At 41.7% G+C, this 24,215-nt stretch overlaps 1 protein-coding gene across 1 annotated transcript in view; it reads left to right on the top strand.

The window, feature by feature from the left end:
* The window catches only part of kif1b (kinesin family member 1B), a 117,664-nt gene extending 100,615 nt beyond the window's left edge, over positions 1-17,049 (top strand). The window contains 15 exon segments of the mRNA XM_046343859.1: positions 2,015-2,123; positions 2,254-2,320; positions 2,523-2,607; positions 2,943-3,048; positions 6,289-6,403; positions 6,801-6,934; positions 7,329-7,390; positions 7,740-7,885; positions 8,138-8,404; positions 10,176-10,247; positions 10,393-10,514; positions 11,813-11,965; positions 12,297-12,489; positions 12,725-12,843; positions 13,303-17,049. Coding sequence (XP_046199815.1) covers positions 2,015-2,123; positions 2,254-2,320; positions 2,523-2,607; positions 2,943-3,048; positions 6,289-6,403; positions 6,801-6,934; positions 7,329-7,390; positions 7,740-7,885; positions 8,138-8,404; positions 10,176-10,247; positions 10,393-10,514; positions 11,813-11,965; positions 12,297-12,489; positions 12,725-12,843; positions 13,303-13,345 — 1,793 coding nt within the window. The 3' untranslated portion in view covers positions 13,346-17,049.
* The last annotated feature ends 7,166 nt before the right edge of the window (positions 17,050-24,215 follow it).

Raw genomic sequence — 24,215 nt, 5'->3', positions numbered from 1 at the left:
CAGCCCCGTGCTGACTGTACCCAGGCACCATGGTTGGTACAGCGGACATTAGAACCGTGAGAGTAGTAGCTGGGAGTAGCAGCAGTATGCTCTGTACTATTAGCCTGGTCCCAGATCTGTTTGTTCTGCATCGACAACGACCATATATACACACAAACAGATGTGGAATCAGGCTACTCTACTGTAGCCCTGTGCTGTGCTTTTGTTTTGCTTTGTCTTCTGGCTGTAGTTGGCATAGGCCGCTGTGGTGCATCCTAGTTTTGTCTGGCCCAATTATAGTCCTAGTCCCCTCCACTGTCTCTCACATACCAACCAGCCACATACCTTTTAGGGCTGGGAATTACCATGGACCTCACAAGATGATATCATCACCATACTTAAAGAACCAAAAGTTTGGACACACCTCGTTCCCGGGTTTTTATTTATTTTGAGTGTTTTCTCCATAGTAGCATAATAGTGAAGACATCAACACTATGAAATACACATATAGAATCCTGTAGTAACCAAAAAAGTGATCAACAAATCAAACTATATTTGAGATTTTTCAATATAGCCACACTTTTCCTTGATTACAGCTTTGCACACTCTCAGCATTCTCTCTCAACATATTGCTCACTATGTGTCTGCTGCAGAGAGATGAGACGGCATGAGAATACAGGCCTAAAGCCATTTGGCCTCCAGTTCCATTACCTAAACACACACGAACAGAAAACAATGTTTCCTTTTAACAATCTCTGGCATTGTTGAGTGAATAGTTGAATAGCAAATCTCTATCTGCTGTAGAAAAATCAAATGTTATTAGTCACATGTGCTGAAATACAACAGGTGTAGGTAGACCTTAGAGTGAAATGCTTACTTACGAGCCCATAACCAACAATGCAGTTTTAAAAAATACGGATAAGAAATAAAGTAACAAGTAATTAAAGAGCAGCGGTGAAATAACAATAGCGAGACTATATACAGGGAGGGACCGGTACAGAGTCGATGTGGAGACTATATACAGGGAGGGACCGGTACAGAGTCGATGTGGAGACTATATACAGGGAGGGACCGGTACAGAGTCGATGTGGAGACTATATACAGGGAGGGACCGGTACAGAGTCGATGTGGAGACTATATACAGGGAGGGACCGGTAGAGGATGTGGAGACTATATACAGGGAGGGACCGGTACAGAGTCGATGTGGAGACTATATACAGGGAGGGACCGGTACAGAGGGAGACTATATACAGGGAGGGACCGGTACAGAGTCGATGTGGAGACTATATACAGGGAGGGACCGGTACAGAGTCGATGTGGAGACTATATACAGGGAGGGACCGGTACAGAGTCGATGTGGAGACTATATACAGGGAGGGACCGGTACAGAGTCAATGTGCGGCGGCACCAGTTAGTTGAGGTAATATTTACATGTAGGTGGAGTTTTATAATCAGGATGTGGCAGTTTGATAACTCAGCAGGAGATGCAGCTTCTAATGTGTAATCTGTCATATAGCCTCCCCACGTCCTCTAGTGTAGCGCTATAGAATTGAGAGTATTTGTGATTTGCGTTTGGACAGGCTGTGTTGTAGTGTCACTCCTTGATGGTATTTAAATGAAGATTGCAGTGTTCCCGGCTTAATTAAATTGTAGTGGATTTAGAATTGGACAGTTGTTTTGTACCTTGTGAAATAAGCCCTTCGGGTACAGTAAGGAGTATTGATTAGTGAATGTTTACAGGCTTATAATAACACATTAACGTGTTACAGGAGTTTCCGCATGTCATCATCACTATCTATTTAACCATTGTTTACGTACGCCACTGCTCCCAAGAAAATCTGAGTGTGTAATAGTAGGACGCGTACTTTACGTGATGATTATCATCCCCTGTTCATTTTTCCAAGAAATGCAGAATTAATTTTTCTCTCGAGGTTATTTCAGCAGCCACCTCTGTTACCACATGCTATTTAGATTGTCTAATGGGTTTGTGTGTCTCACTCGCTCTCTGTCTGTCTCTGTGTGCATTTCCCCCCAGTACCAGCCACCAAGCTCAACACCATCAGCAAGTCCAACCTGGGCCAGTGTGTGAGCAAGTACGACCTGCTGGTGTGGTTCGAGATCAGCGAGCTGGAGCCCACCGGAGAGTGAGTGTCCAAGTCTCTGCGCGCACTCACGGTCGCATGCACACGAGCATACACACATGCGGACGCATGCACATACAAACACAGGGGTTTGGCTGTTCGACTTATGTTTGTCCCTGGCTTCTTTCCGTAGGTACATACCAGCTGTGGTGGATCACAGTGGAGGACTGCCCTGCCATGGAACCTACCTACTGCATCAGGTACAGTACAGAGACCCCTCAGGGCCCATATTCATAAAGCATCTCAGAGTAGAAGTGCTGATCTGGAATCAGTTTAGCCTTTTTGATCATAATTCATAATATTACATGATTTGACTGTTTATGATGGTATCGTTGTTGATATTGACACGTTCAGTCATTGTGTCTGGTCTACTGGGATACTGACTGTTTGCTTGTGCTGCAGGGGATTCAGCGCCGGATCACCGTCACCCTCATCCACGAGAAGGGCAGTGAGCTCCACTGGAAGGACGTGCGTGAGCTGGTTGTCGGTGAGTGCTTCAAATAAAGCCAAATCCAACTGAATTCATTCATTTTATTTGAGAAATGTAAATACATATGGATTTGCCTCCGCTATGTTAGCACAAAAATACACAACTGGCCTACCCAAGGTCATTGGTTCCAGACAAGATCATTGAAAAGTGGCAACTATTTTAAATGATGTTTAAATAAACAAAGCAAAGTTTATTTTTTATTTTTTTTTATTGTCACTTCATGAACTGACTGATTTGAATTAAATTTGACTCGAATCCCAGTGTTTGGCGACATTACCGGAGAGACAGGGCTTCATCATCATGAGAACATCCTGTGTTGCTTGCTTCCTCAGGTCGGATCAGGAACAAGCCAGAGGTGGACGACTCGGCAGCAGATGCCGTTCTGTCCCTCAACATCATCTCGGCCAAAAATATCAAATCATCCCACAATGCTAACAGGTACACCAGTACTGCCCTATCAAGTAAAAAGGCAGTAACTGCTCATTTGGTCTAAAATGAGTCAATGTCATTTTTGCTATATTAAATACATGCTTAATCATGTGGACAAGTATCCTGCCTGTATTGTGTTTTGGATAAATTGGGGGTCATGTTAGCAGTAACTGCGTAAAGTTACTGTGAAACCACGGTAAATAAAAGCCAATTTTCTCAGTTCCACGCTATGGTGCAACACTGCCCACCAAGCCTTTTTGCTTGGTAGGGCAGTGTAGCACCATCAAATTGTGTTAGCTCCCAATCTAATGCCTAGGTTTTAGCTCATCGTGTGCAGTAGGGTGCAGGGCTACAGGCATAGAAGATAATCATACAGTATAAGAATATTATGTCTTTGGGTGGATTTTATGACTAGGGTTGGTTTCCCAGATACTTCTTAGTCCAGGAGTAGGCTTCATCTGTATGTTCAATGGAGATTCTCAAGTAAAAGTGCCTATGTAATCCAAAACTAGACTCTGTGTCCGGGAAACCGGACTATAGTGTATTTTATTTAGTAGTCTAAGAATTCTAATTATATATGATTATCTTTGTTGTACTGTATAGTGAAATATGGTAATGATATTGAATTGGCATGCATGTTGTCTGTGAAAAGTAGAAACAAAATACCAGTTTTGTTATTCATAACAGAATAACTCTGTCCAAATTGAAAGGAATCGTCACTGCCTTTCAAGGTTGCCTTTCCTGGCTAAAAGAGACAGCAAAAATGGCCCATTTCAGTGTTGTGTGTGTGTGTGTGTGTGTATAAGCTCTGACATTGGATGTATGTACACAGACATCATTGCATGTGGGCAATCACATTCATTTCCAGTGCTAACATTTTGCTCTCTTGTTTTATTTACTCCATTGTTTGTGTTGCTTGACTCTCTCTGCTTTCTCTTTTGTTTTCTTTTCTCCTGCTGCGGCTGGACTCTTGATTTTGCTCAGGCTTTGTCTTGATAAGGATATTGCTAGGTACCAGCAACCAAGGAACATAAAGTGTCTTCTCTGAAATAAGCTTTATGGCTCTCTTTGGCTTTTTATAGACATTGGGGCGGATCCTACCCTGCAATTAAGTCATAATTGTCACTTAGTCGTGCATTGATTTCAATGGGGAAGTTAGGATTTGCCCCTTAGCCTGTAGTGATAACTCTTAATTTGTGTTCTCTTGTCTTACACCTTTTGATACCACTCCCATTGGTTAATATCCTTCTAGCCAGTACAAACCTATTTGCTTGGAATTGTTCTTTTCTACAGCTCTTTGATTGCGCTCATTTGTCATTTCATCACATTGTGAAACGAGGACAGTTTCATCCTTTTTTCATTCTATTATCACGGCTATCATAGCCTATTATTCACGCTTTTGTTAACTGAGGCTTTTCTGATTTTGGAAAAGGTCACACTGCTAATTCCCTTTGTCTTGCACATAAGCAATAGGAATCTAAAGACGAATTACTGTAAAACATGCTATCCTATGGCTTAGTGGGGACTTTTCAGAATCACTCCGTCAGCCATCGTGAGTCCTTGAGGGATGAGGGCAGGGTCAGGTGAGCTAAAGCTTATGTAGTGCCCCCTGGTGGTTAGTAGCGAATTTGTTAATGAGTAATGAAAAATACACCTTCTGCTACTTTCATTGGAAACCATTGGTCTGTTGCTCATTGACTGACACCAACAAAGTCAATGGATCAAAATGTATTTTCCCCATGGGGGAAAACAAGTTATAAAAAACATAACACAGTCGTCACAAACGAGTAGGCGCAGCACATATTTACATTGACGTTTTAGTCATTTAGCAGTTATCTTATTCAGGGCGTCTTGCAATCAGAGCCATTTGTTTTTTTTATCAACCGCACAATCGGACTGTGAAGATTGTGACATTTCAAGAGTAGAATACAATGGAATGAACCCTTCCGTATATGAGGTGTCCTCACTCCCAAGGGTGTATGCATCCCAAATGGCACCCATGCATCCCAAATGGCACCCTATTCCCTGTTTAGTGCACTACTTTTGACCATACTTAATTTCCACTCATAAGAATTAAAATGGCCCTTATCTATAAAAAAGCTTAAGCACTCAAAGCTCTTGACAAGCTTTTCACACTTGCGTTGTAACGTGACACCTGCTCAAAGCGTGCGTGCTGTTCAGGTCTCACCTCAGTGTGTTTCCTCACTCCTAGTCGTCACCAGGACCGCGTGTGTAGCAGTGCTTTCCCTTCCACAACCATAGTTCAGGGATTCATTGGTGTGTCATATAATGCTTAGAATCCAGTATTATCCCCTCTTCAATTCGTCCATTTTAATACAGCTTTATTTCCCCTCAGAAACAGTTAGAAAAAAAGTTAGGTTACAAATATTAACATTTGTACTGTATCTCTGGGCTCTATTTTCTACTCTAGTATATGTTTTGGTAACAGTTGGGGAGAGAGAGCAGTAGATAACACTGACATTTACTTCAGTTACTCCCCATGGCTACTTATTAACTTAGTTACAGCTAAGCTACTTCCTATAATATGTATAATAATAATAATAATATATGCCATTTAGCAGACGCTTTTATCCAAAGCGACTTACAGTCATGTGTGCATACATTCTACGTATGGGTGGTCCCGGGGATCGAACCCACTACCCTGCCGTTACAAGCGCCATGCTCTACCAACTGAGCTACAGAATATGTGTCTGGTTGTGTCCACATGCCATACAGACCTTTGTCTATTACAAAATGATGTTCTGGTAGCATTTGCAAAGTCTTTCAAAATACTACTAGCAAATATCAATACTACTAGCAAATATATAGCAATAGTTGATGTGCAATATGGTTACCTAAATTGACCCCAACCCCAGTGATTTTTCTCTAACCTTCAGTGAGTAGATTACGCTGCTACATCAGGCTATATTATGAACTGTTGGTTGCTTACTCTCACACCTCTATTGTGATATAAAGGAGAGAACCTTGGAGGAACCACAACCAGCCGCATTGTGACACTGAACAGCCATTTTAGAAATGTCCCACACAGTTGAAATGATCCACCAGGGTGCGGCCAAAATGGCAGCTATACAGTGCACTACTTTTAGCCAGAGCCACAGACACCCTATTGCCTATAATACACTGCTTCTAGTGCACAAAAGTAGTGTGCTTGACAGGAAATAGATTGTCATTTCAGACATGGCCTCAGTCTGTAAATGTGGAGATACTGACCTCATCTTTTCCTCTCAGGACCTTCTACAGATTCGAGGCTGTGTGGGACAGCTCTCTGCACAACTCCCTTCTGCTCAACCGAGTCACTCCCTACGGAGAGAAGATCTTCATGACCCTTTCTGCATACCTGGAGGTCAGCCCTATCTGCCATCTTGATTTTACTGTATTCACCAACCTAGGGAATCCTGTCTCAATAATTAATTGGTATTGTGTATTAATAAAACATAATCTACCGTCTCTAGGCCTACTGCTTAGGATTTAGGGATTTTATTTGCACACATTAAACACATTAAATGATAAGTGTCAAGGACACTTGTAGGTAAATCAAACTTATAAACATGTACTGCTATAATACAGATATTCTTATTCGGCCATACTTAAAAGGGCTGCATACATGTAAATAAGAATGTATTGTGAATAATGATGTATAACAGCCCTATATACAGTAGTGTGACAGTATCCACTCATTTACAATGCTCTGCACTCAGGAGCTTGAGCGCTAACATGCTAACCATTTCTCCACTCCACAGCTCGACCACTGCATTCAGCCTGCCATTATTACCAAAGACATCTGCATGGTCTTCTACTCCCGAGACGCCAAGATCTCCCCTCCCCGCTCCCTGAGGAACCTCTTTGGAAGCGGCTACTCCAAGACCCCTGACTGGTAAGGCATCTGACACTCATTTTGTGTCCACCTTCTATATGACTCGTAGACAGCTGTCAGATATCTAAGTTGACACATAAGCAGCTGTCAGCCATTTTGTGTACACCCTTTATGACTCCAGTAGAGGCTTCTGAGGGGAGGACGGCTCATAATAATGGCTGGAATGGAGCAAATGGAATGGCATCAAATACCATTCCAACAATTCTGCTCCAGCCATTACCACGAGCCTGTCTTCCCCAATTAAGGTGCCACCAACCTCCTGTGTATGACTAATACACAGCTGTCGGTTATCTATGTTGACAAATAATCAGCTATCAGCCATTTTGTATTCAGCCTTAAGATACGACCTTGATGAACAACACCCTAATATAACCTCTTGTGTTCCGTATTACAGCAACAGAGTGACTGGCATCTATGAGCTGAGCTTGTGCAAGATGTCTGACACAGGAAGCCCAGGTTAGTGCAATCTCTCTCTTGAAACACTGTTGGTATTGGGATAAAAGCACCGTTAGCCTTGAAACTTAATAGCAGAGGATAGCTAAAATATACCCCCCAAACATACTCCTCTCCACTCCCCTGTTCTCTATAGCGCTTGTGTATGCTTGGTATAAGTCCAGACAAACAGTTGTGTATTGATATAACAGCCACCCTCGGAGGTAGTGACGTTTCAACCTTCTTATGTCTTAATCAGAGCTGGTTTAAATTCATAACAGGATCCATGTCTGCATGCTCTCTCTCTCTAGCTCTTTGTATCTCTCCCCCCTTCCACTATATACTGAGAAGTCAGTGTTTGTTTGCTACTCAGGTATGCAGCGGAGGAGGAGGAAGATTCTGGACACTTCTGTGGCCTACGTCCGGGGAGAGGAGAACCTGGCTGGCTGGAGGCCCAGAGGAGACAGCCTCATCTTGGAGCACCAATGGGAGCTGGAGAAAATGGAGCAGCTGCATGAGGTGACTGAGCACTTTGAGAGTGTTGAGGGCAAAGGGAAGCCTGAAATGGCAACAACTAAAAAAATCCTATGTAGTGCACTACTTTAGACCAGAGCCATATTCCCTATATAATGGCTTATTTTTGCTAGAGCCCTATGTCCTGTATCATGAATTATACTTTTGACCAAAGCCCTCTTCCCTGTATAGTGCACAATTTGGATAAAATTCATTTCAAACTCTCTCGCGCTTCGTTCCTTTTCCTTCCCCCTCCAGGTGGAGAAGACGCGTCACCTGCTGCTGCTGAGAGAGAAGCTGGTGGAGACTGCTCCAGCTACAGGCCCTGGGGGGCCCACCAGCAAGTCCCTGAGCGAGTCACTGTCCCCTAGCATGAGCAGCGGCACCCTGAGCACCTCCACCTCCATCTCCTCCCAGATCTCCAGCACCACCTTCGAGAGTGCAATCACACCCAGCGAGAGCAGTGGCTACGACTCGGCTGACATCGAGAGCCTGGTGGACCGCGAGAAGGAGCTGGCTACCAAGGTGAGGAGGGAGGGAGGAAGGAGATGGGGAAACAAATAATTTTATAAATGGGCTGAAACTGGGAGGGATTAACCTGAACTTGTCCAATAAGAAACACATGATTTCAGTAACTACGGTTTGCACTAATAAATACACCCCAGGGTTATATTCATTACGGAATGCAAGGAAAATGTTTTAAAGGAAAACGGAAATGACAGTTTCTTAAGTCCAAGTAGTCTCTCTGTTTCAGTCCATTTTCTTTTGTTTGATGCCTAATGAATATGACCATGTTTTAATGGTTTACAAACTGTACCTGCTAAAGTTGTACTGCACATGGTCCCCAACAAAGGAATGGGGTGGGGTGTTCCAGAAAGCAGGGTCAATGAGTTGGCCAGCTGACTGACCTAAATCCAGTGCATTTGGACAGTATTCAGACCCCTGGACTTTTTCAACATTTCGTTACATTGCAGCCTTTTTATAAAATGGATTCATTTGTGTTTTTCCCTTATCAATCTATACAGAATATCCCACAATGCCACAGCAAAAGCAGATTTTTTGAAAATGTATTAAAAAATAAAAAACGGAAATATTACATTTACATAAGTATTCAGACCCTTTACTCAGTACTTTGAGGGATCTTTGGCAGCGATTACAGCCTTGAGTCTTCTTGGGTATGACGCAACAAGCTTGGCACACCTGTATTTGGGGAGTTTCTCCCATTCTTCTCTGCAGATCCCCTCAAGCTCTTTCAGGTTGGATGGGGAGCGTCACTGCACAGCTATGTTCAGGTCTTTCCAGATATGTTCGATCGAGTTCAAGTCCAGGCTCTGGCTGGGCCACTCAAGGACATTCCGAGACTTGTCCCAAAGCCAATCCTGCATTGTCTTGGCTGTGTGCTTAGAGTCGTTCTCCTGTTGAAGGTGAACTTTCACCCCAGTCTGAGGTATTGAGCGCTCTGGAGCAGGTTTTCATCAAGGATATCTCTGTACTTTGCTCCGTTCATCTTTCCGTTAATCCTGACTAGTCTCCCAATCCATGCCTCTGAAAAACATCCCCACATGATGCTGCCACCACCATGTTTCACCGTAGGGATGGTGCCAGGTTTCCTCCAGATGTGATGCTTGGCATTCAGGCCAAAGAGTTCAATCTTTGTTTCATCAGACCAGAGAATCTTGAAAAGGCTGTAATGTGCCGTTTACTGAGGAGTGGCTTCCATCTGGACACTCTACCATGAAGGCCTGCTGATTGGTGGAGTGCTGCAGTGATGGTTGTCCTTCTGGAAGGTTCTCCCATTTTCACAGAGGAACTCTGGAGCTCTGTCAGTGACCACGGGGTTCTTCGTCACCTCCCTGACCAAGGACCTTCTCCGCCGATTGCTCAGTTTGGCCGGGCGGCCGGCTCTAGGAAGAGTCTCTGTGCTTCCAAACTTCATCCATTTAAGAATGCTGGAGGCAACTGTGTTCTTGGATCTTCAATGCTGCAGACATTTTTGGTACCCTTCACCAGATCTGTGTCTTGACACAATCCTGTCTCGGAGCTCTATAAACAATTCCTTCGACCTCATGACTTGGTTTTTGCTCTGACATGCACTGTCAACTGTGGGAGCCCACTGGTTTGTTGTGAATTTGAGCCCAGCACTGGAATAACTCATAGTAGAAAACTGTATTGTCCCTCAAGGGGAAATTGGTTTTGCAGCAGAATCATATCCATAAAGTCAACAACTAACATTTCACAACGAATAGGACACAATGTACACAACATAACATTCACCATATTATCTGTTGTCCTGTAGTGCCTCCGCCTTCTGACCCACACTTTCAACAGTGAATACAACCAGGTGTGCAACAGCATCAGTGACTGCAAGGTGAGATACAGTAGAGGTGGATCGATAACAAGCTGCAATGCCTTAACAGAACAACATGACATTATCTGCCAACTAAATTTCACCAAATCAGTGTGGTTTCTACTGTCTTAATCTCCCCTTCCTTGTTTCCGCTCTCTCGCTCAAGCTGTCAGACATCTCCCCCATGGGCCGTGACCCGTCAGTGACCAGCTTCAGCAGTGCCACCCTCACCCCCTCCTCCACCTGCCCCTCTCTGGCTGACTCCCGCTGTAGCTCTGTGGATCAGAAGTAAGACTCTATTATAGTAGACTCCATTATAGTAGAATCAATTAGACTATAGTAGAATACATATAGTAGAATCCATTAGACTATAGTAGAATACATATAGTAGAATCAATTAGACTATAGTAGAATACATATAGTAGAATCAATTAGACTATAGTAGAATACATATAGTAGAATACATATAGTAGAATACATATAGTAGAATCAATTAGACTATAGTAGAATACATATAGTAGAATCAATTAGACTTTAGTAGAATACATATAGTAGAATACATATAGTAGAATCAATTAGACTATAGTAGAATATATATAGTAGAATCCATTAGACTATAGTAGAATACATATAGTAGAATACATATAGTAGAATCCATTAGACTATAGTAGAATACATACAGTAGAATACATATAGTAGAATCAATTAGACTATAGTAGAATACATATAGTAGAATCAATTAGACTATAGTAGAATACATATAGTAGAATCAATTAGACTATAGTAGAATCAATTAGACTATAGTAGAATACATATAGTAGAATCCATTAGACTATAGTAGAATACATATAGTAGAATACATATAGTAGAATCAATTAGACTATAGTAGAATACATATAGTAGAATCCATTAGACTATAGTAGAATACATATAGTAGAATACATATAGTAGAATCAATTAGACTATAGTAGAATACATATAGTAGAATCAATTAGACTATAGTAGAATACATATAGTAGAATCCATTAGACTATAGTAGAATACATATAGTAGAATCAATTAGACTATAGTAGAATACATATAGTAGAATCAATTAGACTATAGTAGAATACATATAGTAGAATACATATAGTAGAATCAATTAGACTATAGTAGAATACATATAGTAGAATCCATTAGACTATAGTAGAATACATATAGTAGAATACATATAGTAGAATCCATTAGACTATAGTAGAATACATATAGTGGACTCCAATTGAAATGAACACACCTCTCCCATTCTAAATGACATCCAGTATTGACCACTACATATAAACCAATAACACTTGAGCTTCATCAACCTGGTATACACTTTTGTGCATAATTGAGGGAGTGGCACTTTAAGCCTCCTATATACTGTTAAAACCATTTAAAACAGTCATAAGAAATAGGCTAAATATTCATGTCCGAGCCACAGGTTTGTATACTATATTCTGAGACACACCCTACAGTTAAAATGTTTCTGAAGTGCTTCTAAATATGTGATTAGTTTTGAATATTTAATTCTTAGTATCATCAGACTGACACTCTTCATTGTTTCCCAGGACCCCAGAAGCCAATTCTCGCGCCTCCAGCCCCTCCTGCTCGGACTATGAGAACTTCCCCATGGTGCCCACCCTGGAGACGTCTTATCTGGCTCGAGCCGGCAAAAACGAGTTCCTCAACCTGGTGCCCGACATCGAGGAGATGAGACCTGGGTAACTGCTATCTCCTTGTCCCTCTCGTGTTAGCAGTGGGCATGATGATGACGATCACTTTGTTTTTTTAATCATATGGCATGCCAGTATGCATATACACACAGATAGACAGCACATCACAAACGTTCCAAACATAATGCATTAGACACACAGACATACAGTATTCACGCAAACAGCCATATAGCATAATGCAATACATTTACATAGAGTATAGGTTTGGTGAGTGGCTAGACTAACTCCTATTGTTAGCCCTGCATGTTCGAGTGGTTGTCATGATTTCATAGCTAAAACCCAATGAATCGAACTGAGCCCCTGTTCTCTCCCACCACAGGTCTGTGGTGTCCAAGAAGGGTTTCCTGAGCTTCATGGAGCCGCGGTCCAACTCGTGGGTGAAGCACTTTGTGGTGGTGCGCCGGCCTTACGTGTTTATCTACAACAACGACAAGGACCCGGTGGAGAGGGGAGTGCTCAACCTGTCCACTGCCCAGGTGGAGTACAGCGAGGACCAGCAGGCCATGCTCAAGGTGGGCCCACATGCACGTGCGCACACAAACACAAGCGACTTTCACCTGTTTGGCAGGTACAGGCATTTTAATGGGTCAACACTATACCCACGCACAATGTGGAGTTTTAAGAGTAGAACAGGATTGATACGAGCTCTTCGGGTTGAACAACAATGGCACATAATGCCCTTACATGTGTAAATGGCTTGCCACAAGGGTAACTAGCTTCCTCGTGTGTTGTTTGAATCCTCTCTAGACACCCAACACATTCGCTGTGTGCACAAAGCACAGAGGGATCCTGCTCCAGGCCAACAATGACAAAGACATGAACGACTGGCTATACGCCTTCAACCCGCTTCTAGCGGGAACAATAAGGTACTGTACACATTCCCCTAACTAGAAATACAACATTGTCAGCTGTTTAGGACCCGTTTCCTTGTAACCAGTACCCATGCTTCGTCCTGGAGTAAAAAACATTCTCAATGGAGAATGTCCATAGAAAGTGCATTTAAGTCGAGGCTTGATTTGGGTTCAAGAAACCAGCCCTTAGTGATTTAAGCATTACCATTGAATAGAACCCATAGAAGACTACTGAGAGTACTGATGTTGATAAGGCTCTAATGCTACCCATAGAGAAATGATTTCATTTTCTATAATTGTTTATTTTGATATACCTTTGCCTGTAAAGTAAAGCTTATTGCTTTAGTGTACGTTTACAAAATTTTTCCAGTGCTCTAATCTACTTTTTCTTTTAGCCCAGCACCCAACTTGGTGGGATATATACACGTATGTTGTTTTTTTGCTTACGGTTGTTGTTTTTCCTTCAACTCACAGGTCCAAGTTGGCGAGAAGGCGCTCTGGTCTGCTGAAGAACTGATAGAGTTCGTCTGTGTGCAGGAAAACATGGCTCCTATTCTTCAGACTAGCCTTGGAACACATACCAAGTGTTAACACTTATTAACCATTGTGATTCTTGACGGTTTTCTCTTGTACGTAGACTTGTGGCTTAAGTCTCCTCTCAAGCAACTAAAAGTTTAAGTTCCTGAAAATCTGCTTACCCCCTATCCAACCCTCCAACACCCCCAACTCTCCCCCTTCTCTATTTCCCTCTCCCAGCCTCTCGTGTTTTCGTTTGGGATTCGATTTCGTGTTTTGTTTCGCTTTGTCGTCATTACCCTTCCCTGACCCCTCTAACTAGTAGCATGTCGTAATAGTCTACTTGTATGTGCACGATTCTTCAGAAACAGGTTCTGACCACTCTCTTTAAGTTTACTAATCGTCTGTAAAGATTGTCTTTATATCAGTGTTAGCTGTCTCTCAAGAATATTTTATTTTACGCGCCCGCATGACAACAGCAGCATTCCTCAGGAGAAGACCAGGTTTGCTTATTCTACACACCAAAAAAATCACATATGACAGTTAAAAAACTACTGGGAAACAAAACAAATGAGGAACTACATGAGAAATATCAGTTTACGCTCTCCAACAGAAAGCACCGCTGGTTCAAGAACTATTGCTGCTAGTGAAAACAGGTTTTCAGTCTACGAGACTTTGCATTGGGCCTCTGCCCCTCAGTATAATCTAGCCCTCATACACCACCCCCCACTCCCCTGAATTTTTGTGTGAAATACCAAACGGGAAAACAACAACTGTTGGTAAAGATTGCCATTTTCAGTTAGACATTATTACAGCATTGGAGAAACACTATTGTTATCCACGTGGTATCCATGTCCTACTGTTTTGACCTCTGTATACACAAATCAACCCCAAATTTAAGCATTGCTGTCTGTCTACCTGCAAGGACTTTCAAAGCGATTTGGCGTATAGGAATATGACATTAGAAATACAACTAGCAAAATAAACACGATTCAGTAATGAAAATATTCAATTTAACTATTCCCATGAAAATACATTACTGAACACCTCTCTACTCTTTTGCCAGTTCAGCTGTCCTTGATATCTCAGTCATTGAATAGATAGATAAATAGAGCAGGAATATACCAAGTCACCGATAGAGGGAGGAGGAGGGGGGACAGTACTGTGAGGAGAATGTCATTTGTACATAATGTTCCAGGATCCTTGTGCTAGTCACCTCTCATTTACTCTTAGTCTTTACTCTTAGTGCTTTTCCTACACTTCTATATTTAGGTTCATGGCTAGTCGGCTCACATAGCCACACTGGACCTCAGCATTTATTCAGTGTTTTATCATCGCATCCTTGTGTAACAGCTAAAGACATAACACAGTGCAAATGAAAGGAACCAAGGGAACTCAGTAGGGTTGAATAGCCTTGACCCCCTTGGTAGTTATTTGGTGAAGGTTGTAGTGTGTTGCCTTGCAGAAATAGACCAGATGATAGCCTGTATCTGGTCCATTCACTCTCATGAAAACCATCAGGTACTGTGTTTCTTCGGGTGAATTGGTGAACAAACAGGGTGGGGCGGATTTCCCACAGAATCCCATATTTTTCTTTTGTTATTCTTTCTTGAATCTAAACCTCATTAACTCCGCTAACTACTCATAAGTTATTTTTTTTATTAGCACTGTTGATTATTTTATACTATGCGGTCATTCCATAATGGATTTTGATATGAAATAATGGAACAAATGCGAAAGAAGTGAAGTTTTATCCAGCTATGTTTTAACATTATTTTGCACATTTACATATAACGAATAACTATAGCAAGACTATAGAGCAGACCAGACATATTCAAGCCAAGATCGATTGAATCTTAGCACCGGCAGTAAATACGAGGTCTTTTAACGTAAGTATTGATAAGAAAATGACAAGGTTGATAGGTTACCACCCAGCTAACACAGAACGTTTCACAACCTAAAAAAAAAGTTCCTGTAATATTCTGGGAACCAAAATGTGTTAGCTGGGCAGTGTGCATGATGATGTGTTGATGAGTATCTCTGAGACTGCTAATGTTTACTAACTATAGACCACTGTCTGGGATCAAAGGGATAGAATATGCTCTGATGCTTTTTCTGATATTATTTATGAAAATATTTGCTCTGCTCGTCACAATAGGTCAACTGCGGCCACACGTTTTAGGTCCCTCAAAATGATGAAGTGACATTAAAATGGGGGCTCTGTCTCTACATTTGGTTGCTTTGTACTGCACGTATGTAAAGAATGGAATATTCAGAGGGCTATGAGATGGCTCTGGCCAACCAACCAGTAGTTCCTTTTGCCCTCGGCACACTGCAAAGATAAGTTGAAGTTTGAGTGTGTAGAGACAGTGACAATTGTGGACAAGCCTCTGTGTTTGGGGCTTCATAAAGTTATTTGCTAAAATTAAGACATCATTTTTCAGTTTGGAAATTAATCGACAACATTTTCTCAGAACAGATGAAAATCGCTGAAAGACATTCTGCCCTCAGGTCAACCAACCTATAGCAGGGCAGATAGAAAAACCTTTGGCTCGTTGTTGGATTGTTACTTTAAGAGCTGCAGAAATGGTTCTCCATGTCAGGGTATCCTTACTGAAAAATGATTAGTTGTAGGAGGACAAGCTTTCCTCAACCTCCAAGATGACAGAGCAGCCTCTATGCACTGATCAAAAGCTAAGTTTACCTCCCATTAACTTCACTGTATTGAATAATGACATGTATGAGCTAATATTAACATATTGATATGATTACCTGTCAAAGCAAAGATTTCCACTTGGCAACTAATCTATATGATAGATATTATTATGGATTGTTTCATCTGTATTTATCGTTTTGCAATGTATATATTAGTTTGCAGCTCTTTGCACAGAATAATAAAAGGTATAACTAACTGATCAAATAAAGTCTGCTCAATTTCAGTTGTTTCACTACAAATGAACCAAATGATGGCGTGCAGCATTTGCAAGCTGAGGCAGTTTGAAGAGAAAGTTGAATGTACTATCAGGATGTTGCTGTGTATTATTTCCATTTATCAAAAAGGAACTAAAATGTAACCCATTTGAGCCCAGTTGTAGGGAGATGGGTCACTTTAGTGCTTCCTTTTAGAAAGTAGTCTGAAATAAGTTTGCTTTTGAACTTAAACCATATCAGTGATAGCTAGCCATCTAGAATGTTGCAGTTGCGCCTTTTGTTATTTCTTGTTTGTTTTTCTAATATCAGGGAGTATATTAAGAAGTAGCTGTTGTTGTTAGGCATCCAAAATTACAGTATACCATTGTTTCTCAAGATGTCTTCACCTCAACGCTTTCCCATGCTGCCTTTAAAACAAAACTAGCCATGATATTTTGCATCTTCCCCACTGACCCCAATCAGAAGACTTATTTGTTTTTAACTGACATTCCTTCTGATCTGTTCACAAAAATGACAAACCACGACATTATCACTGTACATTATTTGTCAGATTGGCTTCATTTTCATACTTATTTTGTAAATATCTGTGTTGTATGGGGCTTGAATTAAAATGTAAATATGTTTCCTGTATTTGTAATAATCATAATCCATTCGCTGTATAGCCTAGATGTGTCATGCAGATGTCCTAATTCTGTGTATGGTAATCTTGCACCATTGAGCTGTTTAGTGAATGAGGTAACAATAAAAGTACAACCCGTGCATAAGCAGAATAAATTCAATATGTTCGTCTCATCATTTATCATGCTACTGACTGGGGTCATTTTGAACCCAGAGGCCTATTTTTAATCATATTTAAAAGGTTGTTTATTCAACGTGTTTTTCATGACTTTGTCAATCAACTTGATTAATCTCACTCATTATTTAGTGTTTCTGTGTCAATATGGTCTTAATCAAATACATATCCTCTGGGGTAATTTTAACCCCAGCCAAAACAGTATCCTGTCTATATTCATTTGATAAATATGACCTTTTATTTGAATCTGGGTTTCTCTGGTGACCTAATACCAAGTTATCCATACCATCAGAGGGTGAATGGGATCTGTAGGCCTATCAGCGATTTTTGTCCAGATACACGGATCATTTGCAGAGTTACAGCCCCTTATTTAGAGTACCAGCCAATGATTATAACTGTCCTATACCAGGTATGACTGAACAAAATCAAAATGACCTCGGATTAATAGTTAGTTATTTAGCACTATTTGGACTGAAATTATAATGGAATAATTAAGGTTCCAATCCCAGCACTTGCTATCAAAACATCTCTGTGGTATAAGAACTTGGTACAACTGCAATACAGAAACCTGATGCACAGGTTGTATTTACACAGGCAGCCCTATTCTGATATTTTTCCCACTTTGTCAGAGCTGATCTGGTTGGTTAAAAGACAAATTACTGAAAAAAATATCAGACTTGAGCTGCCTGTGTAAATCAAAAACAGTTTGTCACCTGTCACGAAGAGCACATGTTCAATTTCATAAACATGTTTCCCTATCTTAAGATGTTAAATAAAATAAATACTATATTAAGTGCCAAAAAAAGTAACATGGTTGAATATTTAATCTTAAATCAGCCATAAATCCCTTCTTAACAGGGGAATGGAAGCCTCTTCTGTGCAACAGGAAGTAGCAATTGAATGCAGCTTCACAAAAGAAAATTACAATGCTGAAACATTCTAGCCTGTCTATGGGTAACAGGGTTGAAGTGTTATGCTTGACCCACTCAGTTTCCCACCAGAAAAAGGCCAAAAAGAGTAGACTCACCTCACATCCTTAATGAGGGACAGACTTAAATGAATCACTAATCACATGAAATGACTTTGTCAGAGCAACAAAATAATTATGGTGAAACTTGGAGAAATTGTTGGATTAAATGGTTTGAAATCTTCCAAGAAGTGACACCGGGTTGGAGGTACATGTCAAGATGCTGAATATTGGCACTTTAGCAAGCCTTTATTCACAATTTGTATATAGATATATATTGAATTCTCCATGTGATCTATATTAAATGGAAATTCAGTTAATATAACAGGCTTTTATATTTCAGTATTGGTACACAATTTCAACTTAAAATATTAAAAAGAACTACAATAAACACAAAAATAAACGCAATGTGTAACGTGTTGGTCCCATGTTTCATGATCTGACATAAAAGATCCCAGAAATGTTACGTACGGACGAAAAGCTTGTTTTTTTTTTTAATTGCACAAATGTCTTTACAGTGCCTTGCGAAAGTATTCAGCCCCCTTGAACTTTGCGACCTTTTGCCACATTTCAGGCTTCAAACATAAAGATATAAAACTGTATATTTTTGTGAAGAATCAACAACAAGTGGGACACAATCATGAAGTGGAACGACATTTATTGGATATTTCAAACTTTTTTAACAAATCAAAAACTGAAAAATTGGGTGTGCAAAATTATTCAGCCCCTTTACTTTCAGTGCAGCAAACTCTCTCCAGAAGTTCAGTGAGGATCTCTGAATGATCCAATGTTGACCTAAATGACTAATGATGATAAATACAATCCACCTGTGTAATCAAGTCTCCGTATAAATGCACCTGCACTGTGATAGTCTCAGAGGTCTGTTAAAAGCGCAGAGAGCATCATGAAGAACAAGGAACACACCAGGCAGGTCCGAGATACTGTTGTGAAGAAGTTTAAAGCCGGATTTGGATACAAAATGATTTCCCAAGTTTTAAACATCCCAAGGAGCACTGTGCAAGCGATAATATTGAAATGGAAGGAGTATCAGACCACTGCAAATCTACCAAGACCTGGCCGTCCCTCTAAACTTTCAGCTCATACAAGGAGAAGACTGATCAGAGATGCAGCCAAAAGGCCCATGATCACTCTGGATGAACTGCAGAGATCTACAGCTGAGGTGGGAGACTCTGTCCACTCTATTGCACAAATCTGGCCTTTGTGGAAGAGTGGCAAGTAGAAAGCCATTTCTTAAAGATATCCATAAAAAGTGTTGTTTAAAGTTTGCCACAAGCCACCTGGGAGACACACCAAACATGTGGAAGAAGGTGCTCTGGTCAGATGAAACCAAATAGACGTTATGTTTGGCGTAAAAGCAACACAGCTCATCACCCTGAACATACCATCCCCACTGTCAAACATGGTGGTGGCAGCATCATGGTTTGGGCCTGCTTTTCTTCAGCAGGGACAGGGAAGATGGTTAAAATTGATGGGAAGATGGATGGAGCCAAATACAGGACCATTCTGGAAGAAAACCTGATGGAGTCTGCAAAAGACCTGAGACTGGGACAGAGATTTGTCTTCCAACAAGACAATGATCCAAAACATAAAGCAAAATCTACAATGGAATGGTTGAAAAATAAACATATCCAGGTGTTAGAATGGCCAAGTCAAAGTACAGACCTGAATCCAATTGAGAATCTGTGGAAAGAACTGAAAACTGCTGTTCACAAATGCTCTCCATCCAACCTCACTGAGCTCGAGCTGTTTTGCAAGGAATGGGAAAAAATGTCAGTCTCTCGATGTGCAAAACTGATAGAGACATACCCCAAGCGACTTACAGCTGTAATCGCAGCAAAAGGTGGCGCTACATAGTATTAACTTAAAGGGGCTGAATAATTTTGCATGCCCAATTTTTCAGTTTTTGATTTGTTAAAAAAGTTTGAAATATCCAATAAATGTCGTTCCACTTCATGATTGTGTCCCACTTGTTGTTGATTCTTCACAAAAAAATACAGTTTTATATCTTTATGTTTGAAGCCTGAAATGTGGCAAAAGGTCGCAAAGTTCAAGGGGGCCGAATACTTTCACAAGGCACTGTATATCCCTGGTAGTGAGCATTTCGCCTTTGCCAAGATAATCCATCATGATCATTATACAGATCATTGTACCTTGTGCTGGGGAGAATAAAAGGCCACTAAAATGTACAGTTTTGTCACACAACATAATGCGACAAATGTCTCAAGTTTTGAGGGAGCATGCAATTGGCATACTGACTGCAGGAATGTCCACCAGAGCTGTTGCCAGAGAATTTAATGTTAATTGCTCTACCACACGCCTCCTCCAACATTGTTTTAAAGAACTGGCCTCACAACCACAGACCATGTGTATGGCGTTGTATGGGCGAACGGTTTGCTGATGTTGTGAACAGAGTACCCCATGGTGGCTGTGGGGTTCTGGTATGGGCAGGCATAAGCTACAGACAACGAACACAACTGCATTTTATCAATGTCAATTTGAATGTACAGAAATACCGTAACAAGAGTCTGAGGCCCATTGTGAGGCCCATTTTTTTAAAGTTATCTGTGACCAACAGATGCATACAGTTGAAGTCAGAACTTTACATATACCTCAGCCAAATAAACTCAGCAAAATAATCAAATCAAATGTATTTATATAGCCCTTCTTACATCAGCTGATATCTCAAAGTGCTGTACAGAAACCCAGCCTAAAACCCCAAACAGCAAGCAATGTAGGTGTAGAAGCACGGTGGCTAGGAAAAACTCCCTAGAAAGGCCAAAACCTAGGAAGAAACCAAGAGAGGAACCAGGATATGAGGGGGGGGTGGCCAGTCCTCTTCTGGCTGTGCCGGGTGGAGATTATAACAGAACCTGGCCAAGATGTTCAAATGTTCATAAATGACCAGCATGGTCAAATAATAATAATCACAGTAGTTCTCGAGGGTGCATCAAGTCAGCACCTCAGGAGTAAATGTCATTTGGTTTTTCATAGCCGATCATGAAGAGTATCTCTACCACTCCTGCTGTCTCCAGAGAGTTAAAAACAGCAGGTCTGGGACAGGTAGCACGTCCGGTGAACAGGTCAGGGTTCCATAGCCGCAGGCTGAACAGTTGAAACTGGAGTAGCAGCACAGCCAGTTGGACTGGGGACAGGAAGGAGTCATCATGCCAGGTAGACCTGAGGCATGGCCCTAGGGCTCAGGTCCTTAGAGAGAGAGAAAGAAAAAGAGAATTAGAGAGAGCATACTTAAATTCACACAGGACACCGGATAAGACAGGAGAAGTAATTCAGATATAACAAACTGACCCTAGCCCCCCGACACATAAACTACTGCAGCATAAATACTGGAGTCTGAGACAGGAGGGGTCAGGAGACACTGTGGCCCCATCCGATGATACCCCCGGACAGGGCCAAACAGGAAGCATATAACCCCACCCACTTTGCCAAAGCACAGCCCCCACACCACTAAAAATAAACATCCTCTCACTGTCAACTGCATTTATTTTTAGCAAACTTAACATGTGTAAATATTTGTATGAACAAAACAAGATTCAACAACTGCTACATAAACTGAACAAGTTCCACAGATGTCACTAACAGAAATGGAATAATGTGTCTCAAAAGCAACAGCCCGTATCTGGTGTCTCCACCAGCTGCTTTAAGTACTGCAGTGCATCTCCTCCTCATAGACTGGGCCAAATGTGCCAGTTCTTTCTGTGAGATGTTACCCCACTCTTCCACCAAGGCACCTGCAAGTTCCCGGACATTTCTGGGTGGAATGGCCATAGCCCTCACCCTCCGATCCAACAGGTCCCAGACGTGCTCAATGGGATTGAGATCCGGGCTCTTCGCTGGCCATGGAAGAACACTGACATTCCTGTCTTGCAGGAAATCACGTACATAATGAGCAGTATGGCTGGTGGCATTGTAATGCTGGATGGTCATGTCAGGATGATCCTGCAGGAAGGGTACCACATGAGGGAGGAGGATGTCTTCCCTGTAACGCAGAGCATTGAGATTGCCTGCAATGACAACAAGCTCAGTCCGATGATCCTGTGACAAACCGCCCCAGACCATGGTGTAATGATCATTCCTTTGATGATGAACTCGAATTCCACCATCACCACTGGTGAGACAAAACCGCGACTTGTCAGTGAAGAGCACTTTTTGCCAGTCCTGTCTGGTCCAGCGACGGTGGGTTTGTGCCCATAGGCAACGTTGTTGCGGGTGATGTCCAGTGAGGACCTGCCTTACAACAGGCCTACAAGCCCTCAGTCCAGCCTATTGCGGACAGTCTGAGCACTGATGAAGGGATTGTGCGTTCCTGGTGTAACTCGGGCTGTTGTTGTTGCCATCCTGTACCTGTCCCGCAGGTGTGATGTTCGCATGTTCTGATCCTGTGCAGGTGTTGTTACACGTGGTCTGCCACTGTGAGGACGATCAGCTGTATGTCCTGTCTCCCTGTAGCGCTGTCTTAGGTGTCTCACAGTACGGACATTGCAATTTATTGCCCTGGTCACATCTGCAGTCCTCATGTCTCCTTGCAGCATGCCTAAGGCACGTTCACGCAGATGAGCAGAGATCCTGGGCATCTTTCTTTTGGTGTTTTTCAGAGTCAGTAGAAAGGCCTCTTTTGTGTCCTAAGTTTTCATAACTGTGAACTTAATTGCCTCCCGTCTGTAAGCTGTTAATGTCTTAACGATCGTTCCACAGGTGCATGTTCATTAATTGTTTATGGTTCATTGAACAAGCATGGGAAACCGTGTTTAAACCCTTTACAATGAGGATCTGTTGAGTTATTTGGATTTTTAAGAATTATCTTGGAAAGACAGGGTCCTGAAAAAGGGACATTTCATTTTTTTTGCTGAGTTTACATTTAAACTCAGTTTTTCACAATTCCTGACATTTAATCCAAGTAACAATTCCTTGTCTTAAGTCAGTTAGGATCACCACTTGTCAGAATAATAGTAGAGAGAATTATTTATTTCAGCTTTTATTTCTTTCATCACATTCCCAGTAGGTCAGAAGTTTACATACACTCAATAAGTATTTGGTAGCATTGCCTTTAAATTGTTTAACTTGGGTCAAACATTTTGGGTAGCCTTCCACAAGATTCCCACAATAAATTGGGTGAATTTTGGCCCATTCCCCCTGACAGAGCTGGTGTAACTGAGTCAGGTTTGTAGGCCTCCTTTCTCACACACGCTTTTTCAGTTCTTCCCACAAATATTCTATAGGATTGAGGTCAGAGCTTTGTGATGGCCACTCCAATACCTTAACTTTGCTGTCCTTAAGCCATTTTACCACAACTTTGGAAGTATGCTTGGATTCATTGTCCATTTGGAACAACCATTTGCGATCAAGCTTGAACTTCCTGACTGATGTCTTGAGATGTTACTTCAATAAATCCACATAATTGTCCTTCCTCATGATGCAATCTATTTTGTGAAGTGCACCATTCCCTCCTGCAGCAAAGCACCCCCACAACATGATGCTGCCACCCCCGTGCTTCACGGTTGGGAGGACGTTCTTCGGCTTGCATGCCTCCCCCTTTTTCCCCCATACATATCGATGGTCATTATGGCCAAACAGTTCTATTTTTGCTTCATCAGACCAGAGGACATTTCTCCAAAAAGTACGATCTTTGTCCCCATGTGCAGTTGCAATCCGTAGTCTGGCTTTTTTATGGCGGTTTCGGAGCAGTGGCTTCTTCCTTGCTGAGCGGCCTTTCAGCTTATGTCGAAATTGTACTCGTTTTACTGTGGATATAGATACGTTTGTTTCCTCCAGCAACTTCACAAAATCCTTTGCTGTTGTTCTGGGATTGATTTGTACTTTTTGCACCAAAGTACTTTAATCTCTAGGAGACAGAATGCGTCTCCTTCCTGAGCGGTATGACGGCTGCGTGGTCCAATGGTGTTCATACTTGCGTACTATTGTTTGTACAGATGAACGTGGTACCTTCAGGCATTTGGAAATTGCTCCCAAGGATGAACCAGACTTTTGGAGGTCTACAATTTTCTTTCTGAGGTCTTGGTGTATTGCCTTTGCTTTTCCCATGATGTTAAACAAAGAGGCACTGAGTTTGAAGGTAGGCCTCCAATTGACTCAAATGATGTCAATTAGCCTATCAGAAGCTTCTGAAGCCATGACATTTTC

Source organism: Oncorhynchus gorbuscha, linkage group LG03 (genome assembly GCF_021184085.1).
Source record: "Oncorhynchus gorbuscha isolate QuinsamMale2020 ecotype Even-year linkage group LG03, OgorEven_v1.0, whole genome shotgun sequence".
NCBI classification, from domain to species: Eukaryota; Metazoa; Chordata; class Actinopteri; order Salmoniformes; family Salmonidae; genus Oncorhynchus; species Oncorhynchus gorbuscha.
This window is presented reverse-complemented; position numbering and strand designations above follow the sequence as displayed.